Here is a 24,950-nt window from a genome sequence, read left to right on the forward strand (position 1 = left end):
GCTGATTCCAAATATATATATGATTCTTTAAGCATAGTGTTACCCATAAAACGTTACTAGCCAGAAAAAATTTGCCAGATTTTCAAAGAAGGTGGAAACGCTTCCTAAAAGTATGAAAATAACAACATCCAATTCAGCAGATCAGAGAACCCATTGTAGATGTCATAAGTTTTTTTTTAGAACTTTAAAAAAGCTTATTATTCTAATTAAATGGCTCTTGTGTCTCATGAGTCATTTGTAAATTATTGAAACAATTCAGACTCTAGCGTCAGAGTGAGGTATTGAGGAGGGGGAAACACCGCTCATATATGTAATAATTTCTGTTCGTTTTAAATTTTAGTGTTGCTCAATACTTTGAATTGAAAAAAAAAACTTTACTTTTGATTTAATCTAGAAAGACATTAACTGCAATACTGAGAGAACAAAAGGAATTTCTAGAAGCAAAAGTATGACTCTATTTGTTGTTTTTAAGGGGGGAGGGGGGGAGTAAAGTAATTCTTGTCATTAAAATTTCTACTAGAAACTGAATTTGCATCTCAAACAAACTTTGTGTCAAAAATGATCAACTGACAAGTTGATCCTTAAATTTTGTCATTATGATATTTACCAAAAAAGTCATACGGATCTTAGTAAAGCTTGGTGAGACATAATATCTAGTTTCCCAGTTATACCTTTTGAAGGTCATGACTTGGTAATAAATCTATGGGGGAGGTAAAGGGAGGCTAAATGGATATCATCAGAACATCAATGATCAGACAATGTCATCTAAAAATTGAACAATTTAGGTCTACCACAAAAGACTTAGGTAAAACTTGATTTATCTTCTTATCAATAAAAAGTTACTCTTAGGCAAACAGTATCATTAACAAATTCAAAATATTCAGAAGAGTTCTAAGCCTTGCCATTATCCTCAAAAAGCTTCATTGACTCATGAAAGTGATAATATATTTATAGTAGCAAAAAAGCAGAGAGTGGTTACAATCTTCAGCAATGCACAATCTATTTCCTAGTTCCAAGCTAAACTATGAAACCAAACTCTTCTTGCAAAAGTCCGAAAAAGTAAAATAAAGTCTAAAAATGTAAAAAAAAAAATTCCAGATGTTATTTGTTAATCAGCCCTCCAGTTTCTATAAGCTTTGAATGTTTGAAGAAACAAACAAACAAGAATTTGACCTTAAAATGCTGGATTGGCTGGACTATTTCTAATTAAGTAAGAGTAAAATAGAAATATTAAAAAACAAATAATAGAAAACTGTTCTATCTATCAATGCACTAAAGAATTGCCTGCTTCCTGAAAATTTGTAAAATTGGGAAATTTTCAATTTTCTGGGTACTAGAAAAGAAAAACTCTTTTTTTTAATTTTGTACTTTTGAAATGGATTTCTTTTTTAGAGCATTTCTATTTTAGTCATTGCTAAATTTTGTAGGCATTGTTTCCCCTCCATACTTACAGATTTTGCTATGTACATTTCATACCTAATCAAGTACCTTTCAGGGCCTTTAACTATTTAGGAGTGATGCAATAATTAACAAAAAATACTAATTATTAACATTGATTAAAAGCAACTAACCCTTTGATGGCTGAATTATGAAACTGTGATTAGACAAATTCGGTTTTGCTTTTTACTAGTTTCCTAGGGGTCCATGAAATAGGGGCAAGTGAGATTATTTATTTCAAATATTCAGTTCATATGGAATATAAATCTTATAAGGCACATCAGCTAAATAGTGAAACATTCTACTTAAACACTTGAGTAGTATGCTTTGAAACAATTATTTTCTTTGGTTAAACAAAGGTGCACATTACACTTCAGACACTTTACAAACGTGTGGGAGTGTTTTGCACAGGACTTGCATCTTTATCTTCCATCCACCATCTCAGGCCAGTGAGCCGTGTTGTCAAAGCGAATGTAGGAACTGGGGATGCTGTCACTCCTAGTTTTCTTTTGCGGTCTGGTAGTAACTGGAGATTTGGTTGGTGGTTTACCTTTCCTTGTTGCAGGGATGACTGCGCCTCTGAGCTGCCAGTCAGCAGTATCTACACAAAAGCAAACAAGGGATAGGGGATTCTCAGTGTCAGAGTGATGATTGCACCTGTACAGTAACCAAGCATTGGGTACGCTGACGTCAAGGAAGTAGTAGATTAGACGCATGTACCACTTCTTCCCCTTAATGTCAGTATGATATAACTCAATCAACATGTCGCTCAAGTCCACACCACCCATGAACTTGTTATACTCTTTGCCAACATGAGGTCTGCATTGATCAAGTGGGTCAAGCTCAACATACTATTATGTGGGCAACATACTACGCCTACTGACTGGATTCCCATTTCCTGCAGCTTTTCTACTAGATGAGAACTGCTGTAAAAATTGTCAAAGAACACTCTGAAGCTCTGGTTTTTTGGGAGATATTTGACTAGGCTGAGCACCACATTAGCACCAACACCAAGGTCTGAACCAACAGTGGTTCCTTTACCACTGTAAATTTCAAAGTCATAAACTATTCCACCGGCTCTTGTAAATACTTTCAGTCAGTATCTAGCTATTGAAGAGTGAACTCCTATAATCGGATTACTTTTTCAAGTTAAAAGGATTAAATTTGATATTGTTTTGGTCTTTGCCATTGCGTAATTTGATGCAAGTGTAGACTTCTACGTGCGGATTATAGCATTCATTATGGCTGTCACTAAAGCAAAATTTGATGAAGGAATGAAACGGATTCAGGCGTTGCTGGATAAAATATTAGCAGAGCAGAAAAGTTTTTTCTGTCTCAATAATTTCCCTTCAAGATGAAGTTAGGCAAATATCAGCTGAAAATGCGAATCTACGAGAGGAATCTAAAAAGCTTCATAATGATCTAGAGCAAGAAAAAATTGCGGAATAACGATTTGGAGAGTAAGCTTCTGGACATCGAAGTGAGAGAAAGAAAGTTGAATTTGATTGTTCATGGTCTGCTTACTGAAAAGCATAATCAATCAGTGATTAGCAACTTAAAGTCTCTTCTATCTGACAACTTGCAAGTTACTGAGGACATTTCTCTTACCAAGTGTTATCGCATTGAGAGAAAAAGCAGTTCAGACATCATTAGTAGAAAAACTAGTGTTCGACTGGCCCCTGTTTTTATATTGATAGACACAGATCATAGCATTCATGCGATTCTCAGTGAGGTGAATAAGTTGAAGGGTAGTGGAATTCGCATTTGCACTGATCTCCCACCAAAGCTAAATTTTCTATGGAATGATCTATTATCCAAGGGAAAGGACATGCGTGATTTGGGTTCGGTTCATCTTACGCCTATTAAACAAAAAGGGAGTAAATTATGGCTCGAGTATACAAAGTCTTCGTCTTCACAGTGGGCTAAGATTGACTAGTTACGGTGATTAATAATGACATTCATTTGGTGAGATTATTTTTATTACTTTATGTAATGTTTCTCTGTTCATAGGATCTATTATTTTTATTTCTTGTGAGGTTTTTTGTCCCTCTGTAGACTTATAATAAGTTTATTTTCTGTCTTTTTTGTGTGTTTCTATTATTTTTATTTCTAAAAAGTTTCTGTCTTTTTTGTGTGTTTCTATTTATATGAAGAAATTGAGTACAAGATCGTTTTCTATATCCGTATTTCATGTTACAATGGATGGGTTCGGTAACTTTCACTTGTTTCTATTTGTTTTCAAGAGGTTTCTTTTTTTTCATAATTATTTTCAAGTATTCCCTGGTTCAGTTGTTTGTGCTACGTTAAGACTCAGACGGTGTGCATTTTGCATAAATTTCTGCTAGTCCTGATTATAATTCTGATTATTTACATTGGATGATAATTGCATTTGGGATAGACTGAGAGACCTAGAGTCTAACCCTTTTGACTTTTCCATTTTCCAGAGCCATGATAAATTTTTTGGAAATGAGATAAATGATGGTGGGCTAATTAATTTTCCAAAATGTAGATATAAATTACCTTCCGAGGTTTCTGATCTTCCCAGTACCGGGGTTGTGAGAACAGGATTTTTAAATTGTAGGGGTTTTTTTAGTTCACAGGATGATCTTGTCGATGTAGTTCATAAGCTATCTTGACATGTCGTTGGATTCTGTGAGACTTTTCTTATAGACACGGCTCCTCATATTGCTTTTCCTGGATATCAATTTACTTTCAAAACCGACTGAAATGGTACCAATGTGGTTTGGCAGTATTAGTTAAAGATGGTATCTCTTTTCGATGCCTTGTAAATCTAGAAGGTTCTCATGAGGAAATGCTTTTTGAAGTAATGGTAACTGAAATTAGTCTTGGAAGAAATGATATAGTTTTTTGCGTAGTATACCCACCTCCTTCTTCTCCAGTCAAGTCTTTTCTCTCTAAACTCCATGATTTTTTGCATTAACCTCATTTTCAAAATAAAGATGTTATCCTCTCCGGATATTTCAACATTGACCTTCTAGAGGCTTCAAATGAAGCTTCTGTTTATTTATTGTCTTCTTGCTTTTCTGCATATCTGCTTCCTACTTGCCTGATACCTACAAGAATTTCACCTAGTTCTGCTTCTCTCATTGATAATATTTTTACATCTTTACCAGTTAAAGCAAATTTTGCTGTTTTAACTGATATATCGGATCATTTCCTGCTGGTTTCAGATTTAGCTTTTACTTATAAAATGCCGCAGGTAAGTAGGGAACGTCAAGTACGGTTAATAAATAAAATGACATTAAAGAACCTGAATGAAAGCCTTGGTCTATTGGATTGGCAGGATGTAATATCCACGGAGGATACAGATGTGGCAACTGATACTTTCCTAAGAAATTTCAATTGCTGCCTTGATTCTAGTTGCCCATTTGTTACGAAGAAAATGTGCAGAGAAAAATTTTCTATAAGGCCGTTGATAACGTCTGGAATTTTGATATCAGTTAATAAAAAAAAACAGTTATTTAAAAAGCAGTTAAAGAATCCAACTGATTATAATATTAAAAATTTTAAAATCTTCAAAAATAAATTAACCTCACTGATACGATTGTCGAAACATAGGTATTATAAAGAGTCTTTCGAAGAAGCTCAAAATTCTCCTTGCAAAACGGGGTATTTGATTAATTATATTATTACAAACCAAAGGAATTCTAAGGTGCCTGATGTTATTATTTTAGAAGATGGATCGACTACTAACCAACTGGAGAAAGTGACTGATGTTTTGATTACCGTACTTATTTCGCTAGTATAGGAGAGAAAATTGTTTCATCAGTAATGAACCAGTTTGATTCACGAAGTAATAAACATTTTTCTTCATACCTTCCATCTCCTCGAAGTAATTCAATTTTTCTTACGCCTATTTCTTGGTCTGAAATAACAAAAATAGTGTGTGATATAAATCCAGGTAATTCAGCGGGAATTGACGGGTCTAGTTCTATAATTGTTAAAGAAATATTGTCTGCAGAAATTTTGCCATTACAGCATTTAATTAATCTTTCATTTAAAACTGGAGTTTTCCCGTCTGCTTTTAAAGAAGCAAGGATACTTCCTCTTCAAAATGGTGAATCTCCTGAAAACCCATCAAATTAACGCCCTATTTCTATTTTGTCAGCATTTTCCAAAATATTTGAGAAGGCAATATATAAGAGGTTCTATGATTTTCTTAAATCGTTTAATTTTTTCACAAATTGCCAGTTTGGTTTTAGGTCTGGACACAATACTGAGCACGCTATCATTGCTCTCATCCAATATATTCATGAATGCTTAGATAGAGGCGAAATTCCAGCAACAATATACTTGGATTTTAAAAAAGAATTTGATACAATATCCCATTGTATTCTTTTTCGTAAATTGGATAATTGTGGTGTACGCGGACCGGCGTTGGATCTAGTTAAATCTTATCTTGATCAGAGAAAGCAACGAATAGATGGAGGTAATTTTCTCTCTTCGCCTGTTCCTCAGTCCTCGATGGTTGGGGTGCCTCAGGGCTCTGTCCTAGGTCCTCTGCTTTTTCTAGTTTATATAAATAATTTTCACCGCACTTTGGCAATCCCATGTCTCAGCACACATTTTGCTGATGATACGGCAGTTTCAATTTCTGAGAGGAATGACGAGGAGTTGGAGGCAAAACTTGATACTGCATTTTCTAATGTTCTTGAATGGTGTTCCGCAAATTTTATTGCTTTGAATTTATCAAAAACTAATTTCATAATTTACGGCAGGAAGTCAAATATATGCCCTTGTATTACCCGAGTTACTTCTTCAAAGTATCTATTATCAATATCTCGGGCGAATGTGATAAAGTACCATTGACTTGTGATTGACGAAAGCTTATCTTTTAACACACATTCAAAATATACGCTTAAAGATTTCAAGGTATCTTGGTTTAATGCGAAGGTTGAAGCATTATTTGCCCTACTCTGATTTACGAAGCATTTATTTTGCTCTGATTCAGTCTAATATTAATCATTGTTCTCTAGTATATTTATCTACATTTAAAAGCCTTATTAAACCAATACAGATTTTACAAAATAAAGCAGTAAGAATCCTCAAACTTTTTATTTCATTGCCTATTTCACTTCCAAATAAGTCTTCTACAGCATCCTTATATACTTATTTAGATATACTTCCAGTTTCTCAATAATTTACTTTTGGAGCAATTATTTTCAAATTTAATTATGACATTAAGAAATTACCGCCATATTACCTCAATCAAAGTTTGTTCTCCCGATCACAAGATTTACATCGTTATAACACGCGACAAAAAAAAGAGTATCTACATTCACAAGTATAGTACTGAGAGATCTAAATTCGCCCCGTTTATATCAATAGCCCGGTGCTGGGATGCTCACAAGGATTTTATTGATAAAGTTTCTTCTATCCATTTAATAAAAAGGAATCTTAAATTTCATTTAGCTCAGGATTATTTTTAATTAAGTGTCTTTATAATATGATTAAGTTATTTGTTTGGATTTTTGTTCTATGTGAATGTGGGCCTCTCGGCTATCTTTTAGTATGAATTTATATTTAATAATATTGATCTCTCTTTTTTTATATATATATTTATATTTGGATCCTGGGCTAGCTGCTACTTTCATATTATTTTTGTATTATTGTATCTTTGCCGTCGTAATTATCTTTGTATGTAGCGTAAAATTTTTTTATTGTATCTTTGTCTAGGCCTAGTTTTTCGAGCTTGTCTCCCCATGGGCCTATGTCAATTATATACATGTATATGTTAATAATAAAATGATTGAACTTGAACTTCATCCCCACCTTGTGTGGCTTGTCTTTGATGTACTGCTTGAACCCAAATCAGCCCTTGAATGGGATCATTTGCTCATCCATAGATTGTTGTTTTTTGTTTGGGGCTTCTTGCATATTCTTCCAAAGCCTATCATACAAGAGTCGAACCTCGAAGAGGGGGTTGTATCCCAGATTCCCTTTTTTGATTGCTTTGAAACTATCATTTGCATGGAAGAACAGTCAAGGAATTGTTCCATTTCTTTGATAGTACATTTCAGCTCCAAGCCTTTCTCCTGCAGAGCATTCCAATTCGTTTCTTCTACAAGGATGCTTATAATTTCAGAGTCAAAGAAATTTTGGAAGATTGCAATTGAAGTAACCAGAGACAAGTTGGGACTTGGCATTTGTCCTTTTCACTCCACATCATTCTCTGGCACAGGGGTTTTCTTCCAGATTTGTCTCTTTTCAGCCAAAGATTTAGGAACCAAATCTACTTTGGCTTCATCATGGAGGCATTTTGCAGAATTCAGGTGAGACTTTGCTCTCCAACTGAGTGGTAGATTGTAGTCATTTTTGCTTTCATCCCAACTACTATTGTGCATGTCTTCAGCTGATTTGAAAAAGAGAGGGTCATTGTCATCTTCAGAGTCCTCCAAATTCAGGTCAGAGAGATTGCCATTTGGCTCTAAGACATAGAAAACAACAGTGGTGAGGTCTACTCTCCTTAGTTGTCCTTCATGTCAACTCCTCAGTGCTTCCTACAGACTTTCTTCACTCCTTGCTATTGCCTCATCAACTAATGAAGAGGTTGAGTGCACCACAATCTCAATGGCTCTTCAGCTGCTGATAGTAGATAGTAAACTGGCAAACTGAGCAGATAATGCATGGGTTATATGTGGATGGCCATTTATTTAAACTGATCTTTATATCTCCAAATCAATTATGATAAATTAGCTGTTTATAGGTCAACCAGGATCAATTATTATAAATTAGATATTTATAGGTCAACCAGGATTAATTATTATAAATTAGCTGTTTGTAGGTCAACCAGGATCAAAATTGGGTATGGTATTTCATAATTTCCTGGATTTCCTTTTTGCTGCTCCCAACAAAGATGCTGCTGCTAAAAAAAAAATGCACCCTTCCATTCCATAAGACATTATAGGATTATAATTCAATGGAATCAAAACCAAAATACTTGGCTGGCATGGAAACTTAAGCCTCCAAAAATAAGTAGATTTAATATTTGGAAGTAGAATAGTCCCAAAATAAGCATTCTACTACCAAAATAAGTAGAAGTGGAAACACTGGCTACATTACTGAAAAATATTCCTGTTGAATGAGAAAGTTAATAGAAAGTGGAAACACTTCTAAAATTTTGATACAACATGTGTAAACTATATTGAACTTTTCAGTAGGTCAGCATGGTACTCCCTCCTCTAGGGCAGATGGGCCTTATGAGATACATAGATACTTAAAAACCATACATGAGATACTTAAAAAATGTCCTTGCTTGTGGATGAATATAAAGTTTTGATTGAAAATAATACAGATGGAACCTTCAGACACTAACAAACACCACAAGATATTTTTTCCTTTGCCAAACAACATAAACTTCAATACTACCCAAATCAGATTTATTTCATTCCACAAAATCCAAAAAAATTCACTATGTCAAATTCAGTACTGTGCAAACGTTGTTATATGACTTATAAAGGGGCAAAGTAATATACCATTTGATAGCTCTTGTTCTTTTGTTTCTGGCTATGCAGATAATTTCTCGTTTCAACCAATCAGAAACGAGCTATAGGCAACAATCTTGGTGTGCTTTATAAGAGCCACCAGCCATCAAAGGGTTTTTCCAAATTCATTGACAAAAAAGTAAATAATAAAAAGATGTACAGCTTTTACCATCTTTTTTTAATGAGAACCACCTATTTTATATTTACAATTTGAACTCATTTTTTAAGTGTTGCCTGATTTAATAAAAGAGGTAAATTGCAAAACACTTTAAAGATGCACAGAGATTTAATCCTTGAATAAGGAATCAAATAATTTTTTGGGTTTGATAGGAGCAGGAGGGAGGGTTTATAAACACCAGGGCAACTTCCAGCCAAGTTCCATCCCAAAGCTCAGATATGAAACAAGATAATATTGTTCTCTTCTCCTTCATCACCCCTTATTTGCATTGACACAAATAGACTCCCAAAGGACCATAACAAGGAACTTGTGAAGTTTGATGACTTGAAAAGAGGAACAACTAACTTTTTTCTGATGTATTTGTATTATAGTGAATTTATCTCTAACTCTTGAGATTTTATTTTCAACAAAGAGTTCTGCAGTACCTAACATTTAGAGACCAAAAAAATTTTTTTTATAATTTATTTACAAGAACTTACTTTATTATAATGTATTTATTTTTAACTTCAGAACTTCTTTTTTCAATAAAAAAAGATCTGGTGCATTAAATATTTTAGGGACAAAAAAACCTTAAATAATCCTTAAAACCTTTAACAAAGTCACCACATCCTCTAAATGAAAGGCATATATAAATAATTCACCTTTAGTCAATTATAAACTTCTGTTGATTATCTATGATTTTCTACTGTTTCAAGTCTAAGCAACATGGATAGAGCTGCTTGTTGACTATTCAGAACACAACCAAGAAGTGAAGTTAGGTTAATCCTAATGAAATACACCAAATATGATGAAGATATAATACCTTATTAACAAAACTATGGGAACTACAGCAAAAATTATGTAAAGCAAGTCACCCAGAATGCACTATATTAAATACCTAACTCTTAATGACCTCTAGATATTAAATAATTAATTAAAATATACCTACATCATAGTTTTTCTCATTCAAAATAAACAAATGATAACTGATTGCAAAGAGGCAAACTGGTTTTGGTACATTTTTTGCAGTTCATATTCATGACTTACAAATGAAGTAAACATACCACTTGATGCCTTTTTTTAATATAAATATAATATAATATAATAATCTGTCTAAATATAATAATCATTTTTGTCAGAAATGAATTTTACTCCTACCTCTATATATACCAATTCAGGGTCTATATTTGCACATTAGGGGGGTGGGGATAAAGTTTAAGGTTACCTCTCCTTACATCAGAAATGAAATTTATGGCAGGAGGGGATACTCTTTGCCTTTGAGGTCAATCAAATATTTTTTATAAAAACAGACTTTATGATGTATCTATAACCTATTTATACAATGTTTTTATAAAGATAGCCTATGCCATTTGTTGATTGTATCTTCAACAAATATTGTATTTCAATGTTTCTTGTTGGATCACCTAGTTTCATTAAAATAAAATCTGATTTATGCACATAATATAGTTTGATAAATAAAATTTGATGCAGAGAGCATAGCAGAAGATACAAGAGACAAATATAAAAACTTGATTCTATTTACAGTGTTTTCTGTTGTTTTTCTTTGTTGTTTGTGAATCCATGTAAATATAATTTACTCACTGTCTTCTTTTCCTTTTTCTTCACCATGTACCATTACAACAGAGCCAGAAAAGAAGAAGAAACTAAGCATATTGAGAAACAATTAGGCTAGACCTATGCTACTTAAATAATTATTCAGTTATACTATTCAGTTATTAATAATTATTCAGTTTCATGCTTATTCTTATTCAATAATTCAGTTATAATATGCAGTTATTAATAATTATTCAGTTTCATGCTTATTCTCATGTATTCTCAACCACTTTTTAATAGGATTCATAGTCACAGGCATTTTGAGATAAGAATTTTGGTACTACTTAATTTTAGCTAGTTTTTTTCTAAGCAATTATTATATGTAAATTGTATAAGATCAGATTTCTAAATCATTAACTGAATAAACTTATTAAATTTCTAAAAGATATAAGAGAATATACAAATATATAAAAAAGAAGTAGACATAATAATAATTGAATGGACTAATCATTGTTTCAACTGTCACAAATTTATCTTTCAATGGGTTTTCTCAGTAGACCTAATGATCAGCATGTCTGTTTTTGATGAGAATATTTCTTTTTGTGCATTATAAGTCTATTAAAATAAAGACATCTGGGAATCTCAGAATTTTTAGGAAGTTTAAACAGATTTTTCTGGGCCAATTCTAGAAAGTCAGTTTTAATTTTTAGTTCAATATTATATCTCTCATTGCCCAATGATATGGATGACAACCTATTCTTCCTTTCTGAAACTGCTATGCCATGTATACAACTATCTAATTTCCAATCAGTAGCCTTAGCCACCAGTTCAAGAACAAAACATTTGATAATAAAGTTAATCACAACCAAGTACCAATATTACCTTCCATTTCATAATCTGATTTGCCAATGTGCTCTTCCCAGCATTGGGTAGCCCCAAAATTGATACCTGCGTCAATTTAGAAATTGGGGGATTATCAGGCTTTGAGTGCATAAGAACTTCATGCAACTCAGAATCTAAAGGAATGCTTCTCATTGAACTTCGACTTTCATTTTGGTTATCACAAAGTTCATATGATCCTGCATCACTTGTATAACCACAATTCCCACTTGATTGTTTTACCAGTACACTACAATAAAGGCGTGAAGACTTCCTCAATTTACAAATAAAATTCAAGCATGTGGCCATTTTGAATATGCTGCTGTAATTGTGAGTAAATTGGTCACTGGCGAGAGAGCTATTTTTAGATTTAAATTTTCGATGGCCAAACGCTTCAAACTTTTTGAGCTTAGTAAGAGTCACTGAAAAGGAAAAAATATATAATACATATGACGAAATGAGAGACTTTATGGCGACCAATAAATTTATCGACTCTGCTTGTCATTTTTTATTTTCTACCAAAAATTTATTTATGAATATGTTAAAGCAAGCTTATTCAGAGCATTTGGTCTCCACTGAAGAGATTTAAAATAATTGAAAAGAACTTACTAATAATAAAAAGTTAACTTGTTTTTACTTGTTAGTTTTAATTCTATAATCGTCTAATAGATACTATTTTGTGAAACACGGAATCATCCTCACAAATCGCTTTTGATCTTGCAAAAAACCTTATTCCAATATTATAGAATTGCCAGTTGTGACTGAGCTAAATAGTGAGCTAACTGATTTTTTTTATTTTTCATAATTAAATTTATATTTGAGAATTACACATTAAATGATATTTTTTAAACTCAGATGTTGTATCCTTATAAAATTTTAAAATATTGAAGCTATTTAGCAATATTTCCATTTGGTGTTTTACAGACAAACTTTAAAATATATCAGCCAATGGAATTGCAAGAAAGCTGATTTACTCGTTGACTTACTTTCTAGTTTGTCGAAAGTGCAATGATATTGATATTTTGCCCAAAATATTTCTCTCCGTACACAGCAAGATTTTGAAATTATTCACATTCACTGATTCTGAGTAAAACAAAATAGCTTAATGTGCATTCATTCGTCTGTGCACATTAATAGCTTAACGTGCATTAACAATAGTGTCCTGAAGTAGAGATGATGGTTCATCATTTGTGTTTTTCTAGGTGCTGTGTCTTTTTGTGCTTTTCTTTTTTTTGTGCTTAAATTGGCGATAGCCATGTTATTGCAGTGTGATAAAGGGAACGAATAAAGATTATTATTATTAATATTATCGCATTACAAAACAATTTCAGGTAATAATACAATAACTCCAAAAGTGCTGCCCTTTCACCTAAATTAAGACATAAATATGGAATTCCTTTTGAATATTTCTGAAAGAAACTTTTATCGGACGTTTATATTCCCAACAATAATAAAATTTGGGTTCTTGCAAAAGTTATTATTGATTCAAAACTGTCAGTTAACAAATTTATTCTTCGTATTTGTTCTTCATTTTCATCCTTGATAAGCACTTTGCTATTATTTGCAAGTTAAAGTTTCTGCCTATGCAAGGTTATAATTGTCAACAATTTGGTTATCCCACAAAATTATGCAAGAATATCCCAAAAAATGCAAGATATTATGGCGATCATCCGAAAGGTAAAGACAATCCGCTTAAGAACCCAATGAAGAGCAGCTTATTTGGCTCAGTCGACCACACTTCATACGCGTTTAATTGTCCCGCCGCACAGGCTATAATTAATAAATGATTTATTGTACGATCTGAATTCTTTCCTGGAACATTAATGGAACTGCTTTGACGAATTGACCTCTTCTCGAAGAATTCACACGGCATGGAATACGTTTTAAGCTTTTTTTTATTCCTTGTTCTATCGTTGTTTTTTTCTTTTCAGTTTTGTTTATTTAAAAACAATAGGCTATTCCAAGCTGGGGATTGAGTGGTAAGTGATGGACCCTATTTTGAAGGTAATTTGAATTTGTCTGACTCTAGCTCCGGTGACATCCTCTCCATGGATGAGCGACTACTTCAGATTCAAAATAATCCAATTGGTGTTCTTAGTTCGATAAAAACTTCAATAGGTCTGTCAAATAAATTTCCATCAAATCTCCATTTTTCAGCTGCCAGTAAGTATATTCCAGAATTAGATAGAGTTTTTAAACGAGGTGGCAGTTTTCTGCATTTCAGCTCAATTTCAAGGTCTTTGTTCTTCATTTGATGAGTTGAAACAAATATCACGTAGTGGCCACCCGATTTTATTGGTCTTAAAGAGACTTTCCTTGATTCGAAAACTGGATCTATATTACACATCTATGGGTATCAGATCGGATATTTGAATCCTAGTTGGATGGCTAAATGTTGCCTTGCAGTTTTGTTTCGGAATAACTTTTGAACTCTGTAAGACGTGACCTGTCAAGAAATGAAGAAGGGATTTTCGAATTCATGTTTATTGAGATTAGAACCCAAACTAAAACTCTTGTTTGAATGATTGTTGGTAATATATTCCGGTCTTTTAGTGGGCCTGTTCCCTCTTTCCCTCAGATTATTGATGAGGTTTAGGAAGCAGTCCAACAGCATTCATGGGAAGTTGTCATTATGGGTGACTTCAAAATTAATTTGCCTGACCGGAGGTCATCTTCTTCCTGGTTTTTTTCTCAGCTATGCTTGCTTGTGGCACATTACCTTCAGCATGTATTCCAACTCACATAACTGATACTATTGCTTATTTGCTTGATAATATTTTTTCATCGTTGACTCTGGTGCAATATTTTGTTTTGATGAAGTGATATCTCTGTCCATTTACTTGTTTTTTCCATGTATGATTTTTCTGACTCCTTATCTAGACGGCACCAGGGAGCTAGTTATTCGTCTAAAACGTAATGTTCAGAATTTGACTCTTCTGAGATCGCAGTTTGCAGGTCATTCATGGATTATATTTGCAATGAATCTGATGTAGATTCACTTTTTAATTCGTTTTATGACTCTTTGAAAGACATTATCTTGGATATATGTGATGCGTTTCAGTTGAATCCGGTATTGAAAAGAACAACACCTTTGAATCCTTGGATGACTCCTGGAGTCCTTAAAAGCTGGAGGAAGAAAAATAAAGAAGGCTTACAGGTCCTCTAAGCTCTCTTCGAGTTATTCTCGACTTCAACTTTTTAAAGCTTATAGAAGAGTTTACAATTCACTTTGTCGGAAGGCCATATCGCCATTTTACTATAGTAAACTCTCTAGGTGCGCTAAAAATATTAGGAAAACATGGCAAGTAATAAATTGTGTTATCAGGCCATCTTTTCGGCCCCCTTCTCACCCTTCAAGTGTTTTGATTGATTGTGAAATCACGAAAGAGAGCTAAAAGTTCAAGACACACTTATTTGTTACTTTGTTGATATAAGGAAAACTACAGTCTCTTCCTGTAAGTCATTCGTCTTCTTTAAGAAATTTCAGGTCTTATCTTCGACCACATTGTCTTAAATCAGTGTCTTTAGAACCTACCTTTGAATTTGAAATAGCCAAAATTGTCAATGGTTTGAAGGGCTCTTCATCTTTTGGCCAAGACCGTATTTCTACTAATGTTGTTAAGTTCATTTTTCCTGTCATCGTTTCTGCTCTTACGAGACTTGTAAATATTTCTTTTGAGAATGGTGTCTTCTCAAGTGCTTTAAAGCATGCTTGAATTCTTATTCTTTTTAAAAGTGGTTCACGGAATGTTCCTGATTGTTATTGTCTCATGTCTATCTTATCAGTGTTTAGTAAAATTTTAAAAAGCTATGCTTACTCGACTTCTTGAGTTTTTTTTTTATTCTAAACATTTTTTTTTTCATGATTCCCAGTTTAGGTTTAGGGCAAAGCACTCACCTCAGCATGTGTCCCTTGATTCTGGTCTGATACCCGTTGCTCTTTTTCTCGATGTAAGAAAAGCATTTGATTCAACAACACAAAATATCCTTTTATGGAAAATATCCCATATTAAAACACGTGGGATTCCTTTTTTGGTTTCCATCAAATTTATCTGGTCGAGTTATTTCGGTCGATCGCCTTTTTGGCAACCCATCTGAAATGGAGTTTGGTGTTCCCAAAGGATCTGTGACTGGGCCGATACTCTATTTAATGTATGTTAGTGACCTAATAAATGCGATTAAAAATCTAAAATATGCCATTTCTTGTCATCTTTGTCAATCTGCATCTTTCACTAATTGTAACAAAAGTTCGTCCTTCTCCAGTACAATTATTGTCTTAGCGGATGACATTACTCTTGGCATAACTAATAGAACTGATTTTGATCAAACATGATTGCCGTTCAAACATGATTGCCCTTTTTGAAAGACTTATTCAGAGGTTTGATGTTCATTATCTTGGAAAGTCATGTTTTCTATTTTCTCAAGAGTTTGAAGGGCATGCTCAGGTTTAAATAATATAGGCGTATCGAGGGGTTTCCTTTATAGACCTAAGGATCAACTCGTTCGATTCCTATGCATCTTGCTTGATGAAAATTTTTCCTTGAAGCATCATATTGACCTCTATATAATAAAAGTCTCCAAAAGCCTCGGGATCCTTAAGAAACTGGGACATTTTTCCAGGGTCAATTTCTTAGGACCTTATACTACAGCCTAGTTCAGGCTTTGGTTTCATACAGTTATATTATTTGGATGTCAACAGTTCCCTCATCACCGAAGCCTCGCTTGACTCAAGATTTGTCTTGTTCTATTTTCAATTTTTTGAGGATTTAGTAATATATCTTTTATTTCTGAGCAATCGACTTATTATTTTCGTACCTCCCATAATTTACAAATGCTCCACCAATACGGTCTGAATTTATCCCTCTGATATCTTGTAACATGATTTGGGACACTCTACTGGGGTCTGCACGAGGCTGCCACTCGTTTGGGATCTTCAAAAGTTCTTTTAGAGAATTTCTCGCTAATAATTAAGTTTTCCCCGGTTTTCGGCGGAATTGATGAGTCCGGATTGGGTCTGTTGTTTATTTTTACAAATTGAATCATGCAGTACTCCCCAACTAGCTTGGATTTTTTTTTGGGGGGGGATTGTTTGGGTTGGTGATGTGTTTACTATTTAAAAATATTTGATGGATGTTTTATTTAATTCTTCTTTTTCTTTTCTCTCATTTTTTTCCTGGCTGTACAGCCTTACAGGGGAGACTAAGTTGAAATATTATGTTGTTTTTTTATGTAAAATACGGTGCATTTTCTTAAATATTTATGTTTTTCTTTTCAACAAATTCAATTCAAATTCAGTTGTTTCTTCTTTTTTGTCTTCTTTCTTCACGAACAATGTTAGGACGCGTATTTGGCTATTCATTTGTTCCGTTCCCACCTACAATTTTTGACATAACATATTGAACTTCAATCTAATCAAAGAAGAAATGGCAGAGATTATTGTTTTTTTGAACAAGCAATGAATAATAAAAGTGTGAAGTGTATAGTTTGTTCCTATTTTGATTATAGAGATGCTGATGTTCAGCTTTTTAATTTTCCGAGTGAGAAAGAGAAAATGGAGCTGTGGAGGAAAGCCATTAATGCTAATTATAATTTTATGAGTCCTAGCAAAAGAAGTTATATATGTGCATTCCATTTTGAACTTACTATGTTCTCTGAGAATGGAGAGCTACTTGACAGTGCTGTTCCTAATGTATGGCTTGACTATTCTAAACAAGAGGACGATCAGCAAACAACTAAGAGAAAAAATCCAAGGAATGACCCAAGCCCATCAGTAAGTACAAGTAGGCCTATAAGTCTGTTGAATCAATTTAGCAAAGAAGCAAAGGTAAATTTCCAGTTAAAAACAGAATTTAGTTAAGATGAAAGTGATTAAAAAGAGCTGAAAACTGCTCAAAATAACATCAGTTTTATGGTAAACTTTTAGTGGGTCTTATAATTTAGCTAAGATGAAAGTAAAAACATCATGTGATGCCTTTTTTATTGCTCTTTCATAATTCAATAATTGCTTCTGGGGCTAATTGCATCTTGAGCCCTTAAAGGGACTCTAAAGGTATTTTACATGAATAAGGAAAGAGCATAGGCTAAAAAAACATCAAATGATGTTTTCATGGTAAATTTGCAGGTGACACTATAATTTAGCTAGGATGAAAGTGAATACATCATTTGATGCCTTTTTTATGCTCTTTTGTAATCCAAATAGGCTAATTGCATCTTGGGCCCTTAAAGAGGCCCTGAAGGTATTTTATATGAATTATGAAAGAGCATAAAAAACATCAAATGACATTTTCACTTTCATCCTAGCTAAATTATATGGTCCACTGCAAAGTTACCTTGAAATTTACTCAACCCCATAATTTGCAAATATATACCCTGAATTGTTGACAACAAAGTTTTGAATCCCAAAATTCAGCACTAGGCCTACTGTTGTCAATGGCATTTGAAAACTTGAAATGTTAGGAAAATAGTTTATATTTGTGTTGCCCTATAAATGAGGTTTGAATTGTTATAAATAAGTATTTTTAGAATATATTACTATTGAACCACTTGTTTATAAATTAGTGATATGTTTTTAACAACTTTTCAATAACTTAACTACTGTTTGTAATCTTCTTTGTTTGGTTACAGAAATGAAATACTTTCAGGGTCCTTTTAAGGGCTCAAGATGCAATTTGCAACAGAAGCAATTATTGAATATTAAAGAGCATAAAAAAGGCATCAAATGATGTATTCAATTTTATCCTAGCTAAATTATAGTGCCACCTGCAAATTTACTGTTTTCACTTTCATCCTAGCTAAATTATATGACCCACTGCAAATTTACCCACCTTATCCCCCTATTTGCAAATATATACCCTGAATTGGAATATACCCTGAATTGTCAACAGCAACATTTCAAATTACAAAAGTCAGTGCTATTTTTTGTCAACAGTATTTGAAAAACTTGAAATGGTAGAAAATGACTTATATTTGAGTTGCCTAATAAATGAGGTATGAATTGTTATATATAAGTGTTTTTGGAATATATTACTCTTGAACAGCCTATTTATAAAATAGTGATATTTTTCAAACTCAAACTTACATGAACAGTGCCTCTTAATAGGATATCATATCCTGTTGTGGCACTCTCTAATCTTTACTCAATATAGTGTGCCTAGTGCACAAACTTATATTGCTTTTGTATGTTATGTATTATGAATAAACACTTCTTTCTGTAGATGATTGTCAAGACAGTTTTTGAAGCTGTTTAGAGTTGGTGCTGACACTACTTCTTTGGGTACCTAATGAATTCTGGTCTTTAACTGCTCTAACTGACCAGATAGAAGATCTCTGTCTAGTTGATGCTGTTTGTTTCTGGATTTGTGCAGAATAACCCCTAGTATAGACATTAGTCTGACTACAGAAGAATTTGTCAAACTTGGTTCTATGTAGATCCTTTGTTGATTTGAAATCCCATTTTTCTTCTATAGTTTAGGCTTGGAAGCTTCATTTGTTTCAGGTGCTCTTCATATGTCATTTCTTTTAGTCCAGGGAGTTGTTTGGTGGCATGTCTCTGCACCTTTTCAATTTTGATAGTATTGCCAATGTATGAGGCACCCCAGACTATGTTTCCATACTCAATGGTTGGTTGCACAAGAGCTTTGTAGAGTCTGGTGAAGGTTTTAGTGTCTAAATGCCTGAAAGACCACCTGATTAGACCAACCAGTCTGTTTGCCTTATTTTCAATGAGCTCTGTGTGTTGGTGAAATTTCAGCCCTGAGTCTCTAAAGAACCCCAAGTCTCTTTCACAACCAGTGTTTGATATGACTGAGACAGGGTTGTTTCTTGCTAATGTAAGGGTGTCATCAATGTTTTTTGGCTTGGGTCCAATCCATAATGTCTTGCACTTTTTAGCATCGAAGCTTAATCCTAGGCTCTCAAGATTCCTATTCAACATGTTAATGTTGCTTTGCAGGATTGTTGCATCTTCTTATTTTGCCACTGGCCTGAAAAGCTTTGTGTTGTTTGCAAAGAGCTTGACATGGCTGATGATACCCTTAGTTATGCTATTTATGTGGAGGATGAAGAGTAGTGGCCCTGTTAAGGCCCTTAGTTATGATACCCTTAGTTATGCTATTTATGTGGAGGATGAAGAGTAGTGGCCCTGTTAAGCCCCCTTGGACAATGCCACTTGGTACAGTAGCTTTTGATGACAATGTGTCTTCCACTTTAACAATCTGGCTGCAGTCAAGTAGAAAGGAAAATATCCACAAAATCATCTGCTCACTTACACTGAAGGTACAAAGTCATTTTTAACCACTTTTCAATAACTTAGTGTTGATAACTTCTTTGTGTGGTTACAAAACTGAAATACCTTTGGGGCTCCTTTAAGGGCTGAAGATGCAATTAGCCCCAGAAGCAATTATGGAATTATGAAAGAGCATAAAACAAAGCATCAAGTTACATTTTCACTTTCAGCTTAGCTAAATTATAAGGCCCACTCAAAATTTACCAGTTTTGCTGTGATAGCATTTTTGGGGGTTTGACATGATCACCCAGATTCTCCATAGGAAGGACTGCAAGTTATGAAATATGCCCATTGTTTACATATATTAGGCCTATTTGATACTGGGAAGCATATTAACATTTACAGGGGAGGGATTTTTTGGGGATAGATTTCCTACAGGAAGAATTTTCTATTGGGATAGAAGTGTCCAGAGGAAATTATACACTAGGAAATTTGCCACAATTCATATGCAAAATTTATAGGAATTGGAGATGCTTTGAAGGAACTGTTCAGGATAAATTTTCAGTAGAGTTTGGAATTCTCTGGGGTATTTTATGTGGTGAGGGGTGGACATATTTCTCACAAGACAAATTCTCCATGAGGGAATTATCATCAAGGGAAAATCTAGGGAGGGGGGTGGGGGTCCAGAAAAAATAATTTCTGCACATGGGGGAATTTTGCCATTACCTGAAAAACAAATAGGAAATTAAATAGAATATGGTCTTTTATTTAAATCTTAAAGTAGCATTTATATGCATGTCTAGCTAGAATCCCATGTCTGCCCAGAAATCAAAGTCTATGCAACTACTCTTTACAAGTAAAATTCAGTGCTTAACTAAAACTATAAATTTAGTTTTAAATAAGTGGGAGTCTGGGAACAAGCAATGTACATTGTGGGTTTCTTTAATATGCCAGAATTAACATGAACTGCTGCAGATGTGGACACCCATCTCTTTAAAGATGTGCTAAATGAGTGCCACCTGTCCCAATTAATCCAAGAGCCAACACATTCCAGAGATGGCCAAAAAGAAAATATTTTTGATTCGTTCCTAACCAACCATCCTGAGACAATTATTGAATTATTCCTCTGGACACTTCTATCCCAATAGAAAATTCTTCCTGTAGGAAATCTATCCCCAAAAAATCCCTCCCCTGTAAATGTTAATATGCTTCCCAGTATCAAATAGGCCTAATATATGTAAACAATGGGCATATTTCATAACTTGCAGTCCTTCCTATGGAGAATCTGGGTGATCATGTCAAACCCCCAAAAATGCTATCACAGCAAAACTGGTAAATTTTGAGTGGGCCTTATAATTTAGCTAAGCTGAAAGTGAAAATGTAACTTGATGCTTTGTTTTATGCTCTTTCATAATTCCATAATTGCTTCTGGGGCTAATTGCATCTTCAGCCCTTAAAGGAGCCCCAAAGGTATTTCAGTTTTGTAACCACACAAAGAAGTTATCAACACTAAGTTATTGAAAAGTGGTTAAAAATGACTTTGTACCTTCAGTGTAAGTGAGCAGATGATTTTGTGGATATTTTCCTTTCTACTTGACTGCAGCCAGATTGTTAAAGTGGAAGACACATTGTCATCAAAAGCTACTGTACCAAGTGGCATTGTCCAAGGGGGCTTAACAGGGCCACTACTCTTCATCCTCCACATAAATAGCATAACTAAGGGTATCATAACTAAGGGCCTTAACAGGGCCACTACTCTTCATCCTCCACATAAATAGCATAACTAAGGGTATCATCAGCCATGTCAAGCTCTTTGCAAACAACACAAAGCTTTTCAGGCCAGTGGCAAAATAAGAAGATGCAACAATCCTGCAAAGCAACATTAACATGTTGAATTGGAGTTTTGAGAGCCTAGGATTAAGCTTCAATGCTAAAAAGTGCAAGACATTATGGATTGGACCCAAGCCAAAAAACATTGAGACGAAACACTGTTCCCGCTTGGGGATGTTCACATGCGTACAACATGTGGAGCCAGAGTCTAGCTCTTTTCTTTGCAGCAATAACATCATCATTTATAGACCAATAAGGTTTCCTCGAACCAATGCGTACACGCTCAACTAGGACAACCGTTTTAGTCATGGATTTTAAACAGAACACAATTTTTGTATAATAAAAATTCAGATCTAACTTCGCTTTAGGGCTACGAATAGAACACCGGAGAAGATTGTAAGGCACTTTGATCACGGAAAGTTGCGCACAGAGTGTAGAGATAAATAATACCGGATCACAATTGTTCCGATTATATTTCTCGCGCCACTTGTCACTGCGTCCTGCTGGACAATTAGTCGTATTAGAGAGACAGGGAACAGATAAATTACAAGTGAGGGGTAGATGATCGTCACCGATTTTGCCAGCGTCGACATGAAGACATGGTGAGACGAAGAGCGTTTGAGACTAGGCAAATTTACTTTTGTTAGAAAATGTTCTTACATAAAATCACATCATTTTTAAGTAATTCATTTATTTGCTGATCCTTGTCTTTGATACCATTTATATTTATTGATGCAAACTTCAATAATTGGCTGCTCATTTTGGGTTCTTGGACAGGGCTGCTTTGCGAACTGAGCATCTCAGGCTAAACGAAACATGGCCACCTTTGCAGTTTATACATTTTGGTGGGGCAGTGCATGGTTGAACCTTCAAATTGCTGTGTTTTGTGATAGTGGGAAGCTAACAATCGTCAACACAGTGATCAATAGATTGACATCGGAAGAATCTTCTTGGCAGGGACTGATAGGTCTTTACCCGGTAGAGTTCATAACCAATATAGAAACCAAGACTCATGGACCTATCACGAGCAGTTTATCAAGAAATTCAAGACGGAAAGTTCTCGAGGTCCCGATTTTCGAGGCATCAACCACTCCAGGAATAAGAGACATCAGTTCATCATTTGTAATATTTTCAGGGATTACATGGACAATACCGAAAATCTTTCGATCTATCACTTTAGCGGTAACGTCAGGGATATGTTTACATGCAGCCTTGCCAAGTTCTGCTGCCGATTTCTTGTCAACAGTCTCCTCAAACGTTTTCGAGCAGGAGAAGACCTTAGAGACACAATTCCTTCATGGCCTTCAAGACTGTCTAATTTGGCTTTACGGAGGTTTGGTTTGACAAATTCACTGGGGGATTTTTCAGTATGACAGCATAAGTTCGCTTTTGTGGGTCAACATTAGGGTAAGCGCGGTTGCCTTGTAGTTGCACAGATGTGATGCCCCATACACAAAATCACTCAGGAAAAGAGCACTTCAAGCAGACATTGGGTAACAGACTTATTTAGAAGAGCATAAGCGTCAGCAGGAATAACTGGAACGTCCCCTTTCCAGGCATTTCTGAACAAAATTCAGGACAGGGCAAAAAACAAGCGTATCGGCTGTCCAAAATTCTGCCATTTTAAGGCCAGAGTGAAAACCGGGGTTTGAAACACAAAATGCGTCAACTCAGAAATCACAAATTCCAAAGAGTGCCAAAATCACGAGTCCAAAGAGTGCCAGAGTCCGTTATTCAGATATATTCGATTATTTAAATCACTATTCAAATATTCTCAATATTTCTCTAATTTTAATCTCTTGTTTAACTTGATTATTGTCAAATTCACCACATAATTTTTTAAATCAAACCTTAAACACGCGGGGAATTCCATAGTTGCTCTAGTTCCTCTGATTCATAGTTGCCTCAACTAAGCTTAATACCTGTATCACTATTCTCTTAGAGGGAGAAAATTATGTTTGATTTATGTGATTATGATTACTGAATAATGAATAAATAAATAATTTTAGATATAGGAAAATTCTCATGGCTCTCATAGATTGCTGGGAAAGCAATGATCCCAGACTGCCATATAACTGTATTAATATTCACTTATGATAAGGTTTCAATAGCTCTCCTGGCACATTTATGTATTCCTTATAGTCGCGGACATACAACGATTCAATAGATCTTTGGTCTTTGCATTGGAGAGCTCAACAAGTAATAGTTGGAGAGAAATTACCATCTTCAGTTAGTTTCTCATTAAGTGGCGTGCTCCATGAGAACAGCAGGAATCAAACGTCACTCTACATTTTCTTCAATGAGCTGCTTCATTTTGCTATGATGACACTATCAAGATGTTTGCAGATGATGCAAAACTACACTCACTAGCTACAACTACTAGTGACTATCTTTTCTGCAAGGTGACCTTGACCTGCTGTGTAAATGGTAGGATTTAAGATTCTATGTTCATTTACTCATCACAGCCCTGTCGCATTTTATTGGAGATGTAGCTTCAACATTTTTAATACAGTGCTTCCAAGGAATGAATCTGCATGTAAACTGTGTGTTTATATGGATATGCATATTAATTTGAGCCATGGCAGAAATAACAAAGAGTTGCTACTTAACATTGTTTTGCCCCATAAACAAGTTTTTAAATCTCAGTTAACACATTTTTGTCGTTCTACATGAGTCTTGTTCACCCTCTTCTGGAACATTGCACTTCATTTAGATTATAATAAATTTGATTGATTTACTTAGAATAGAAAGGGTTGAGAACAGGGCACCAAGACACATTCCATGCCTCAAACACTCTTCTTCCTCTTGTAGATTCTATAGGCTTCATATTTATTTGCTCCAATTGCATATATAAAGCACAGATCTACTCAACCTTTCGGAAAAATGTACTATATAATTGACAGTGTATGTAACACTAGAGAAAACCGAATTTTACTCATTTGCTTGTTATATAAACCTAATTATGCTTATTAAGCAGAAAAATATGTTTCCACAAAAGAAGTTTCTCCAAAAAAAACTAAAGAGCTACATTAAACCAAAGATGATCAGAAATGAAGTCAAATAATAATTCAAGAGCAAAGCCACCATAAATTGCAATCAGTAAAACCATAAAACCCAAAATAAACAGAAACTACAGTAAATGACAAAATGAAACTTAAAACAAACAGGAGTAGAGCTAAATCTTCTAATAACCTCAAACTTCCTTGCACTTAAATAAAAATAATTTTTATTCTCAGTCATGCTTTTCTAGTCTTTTTCCCATAACATAAAAAGAAATATTGTTATAACCAAGATTACGAAAAAGAACAAATGAGTAGAATGGCCCCTATTGATCCCAAGAGTACCACGTGGTTTATGGTTTTCT

General features: G+C 34.3%; 2 protein-coding genes across 2 annotated transcripts in view; one reads left to right on the plus strand and one right to left on the minus strand.

Annotated features, from left to right (window-relative positions):
- Positions 1 to 11,841, minus strand: part of LOC148954750 (GTPase Era, mitochondrial) — a 67,737-nt gene extending 55,896 nt beyond the window's left edge. The window contains exon 1 of the mRNA XM_089087232.1: positions 11,536 to 11,841. Coding sequence (XP_088943358.1) covers positions 11,536 to 11,841 — 306 coding nt within the window. The remainder of the gene's footprint in view (positions 1 to 11,535) is intronic.
- A 5,139-nt stretch (positions 11,842 to 16,980) lies between these two features.
- Positions 16,981 to 24,950, plus strand: part of LOC148954751 (uncharacterized) — a 46,088-nt gene continuing 38,118 nt past the window's right edge. The window contains exon 1 of the mRNA XM_089087233.1: positions 16,981 to 17,302. Coding sequence (XP_088943359.1) covers positions 16,988 to 17,302 — 315 coding nt within the window. The 5' untranslated portion in view covers positions 16,981 to 16,987. The remainder of the gene's footprint in view (positions 17,303 to 24,950) is intronic.

The sequence above is a fragment of the Artemia sp. Qi Xiang Cuo genome, chromosome 3 (genome assembly GCF_049724085.1).
Source record: "Artemia sp. Qi Xiang Cuo chromosome 3, ASM4972408v1, whole genome shotgun sequence".
Taxonomy (NCBI): Eukaryota; Metazoa; Arthropoda; class Branchiopoda; order Anostraca; family Artemiidae; genus Artemia; species Artemia sp. Qi Xiang Cuo.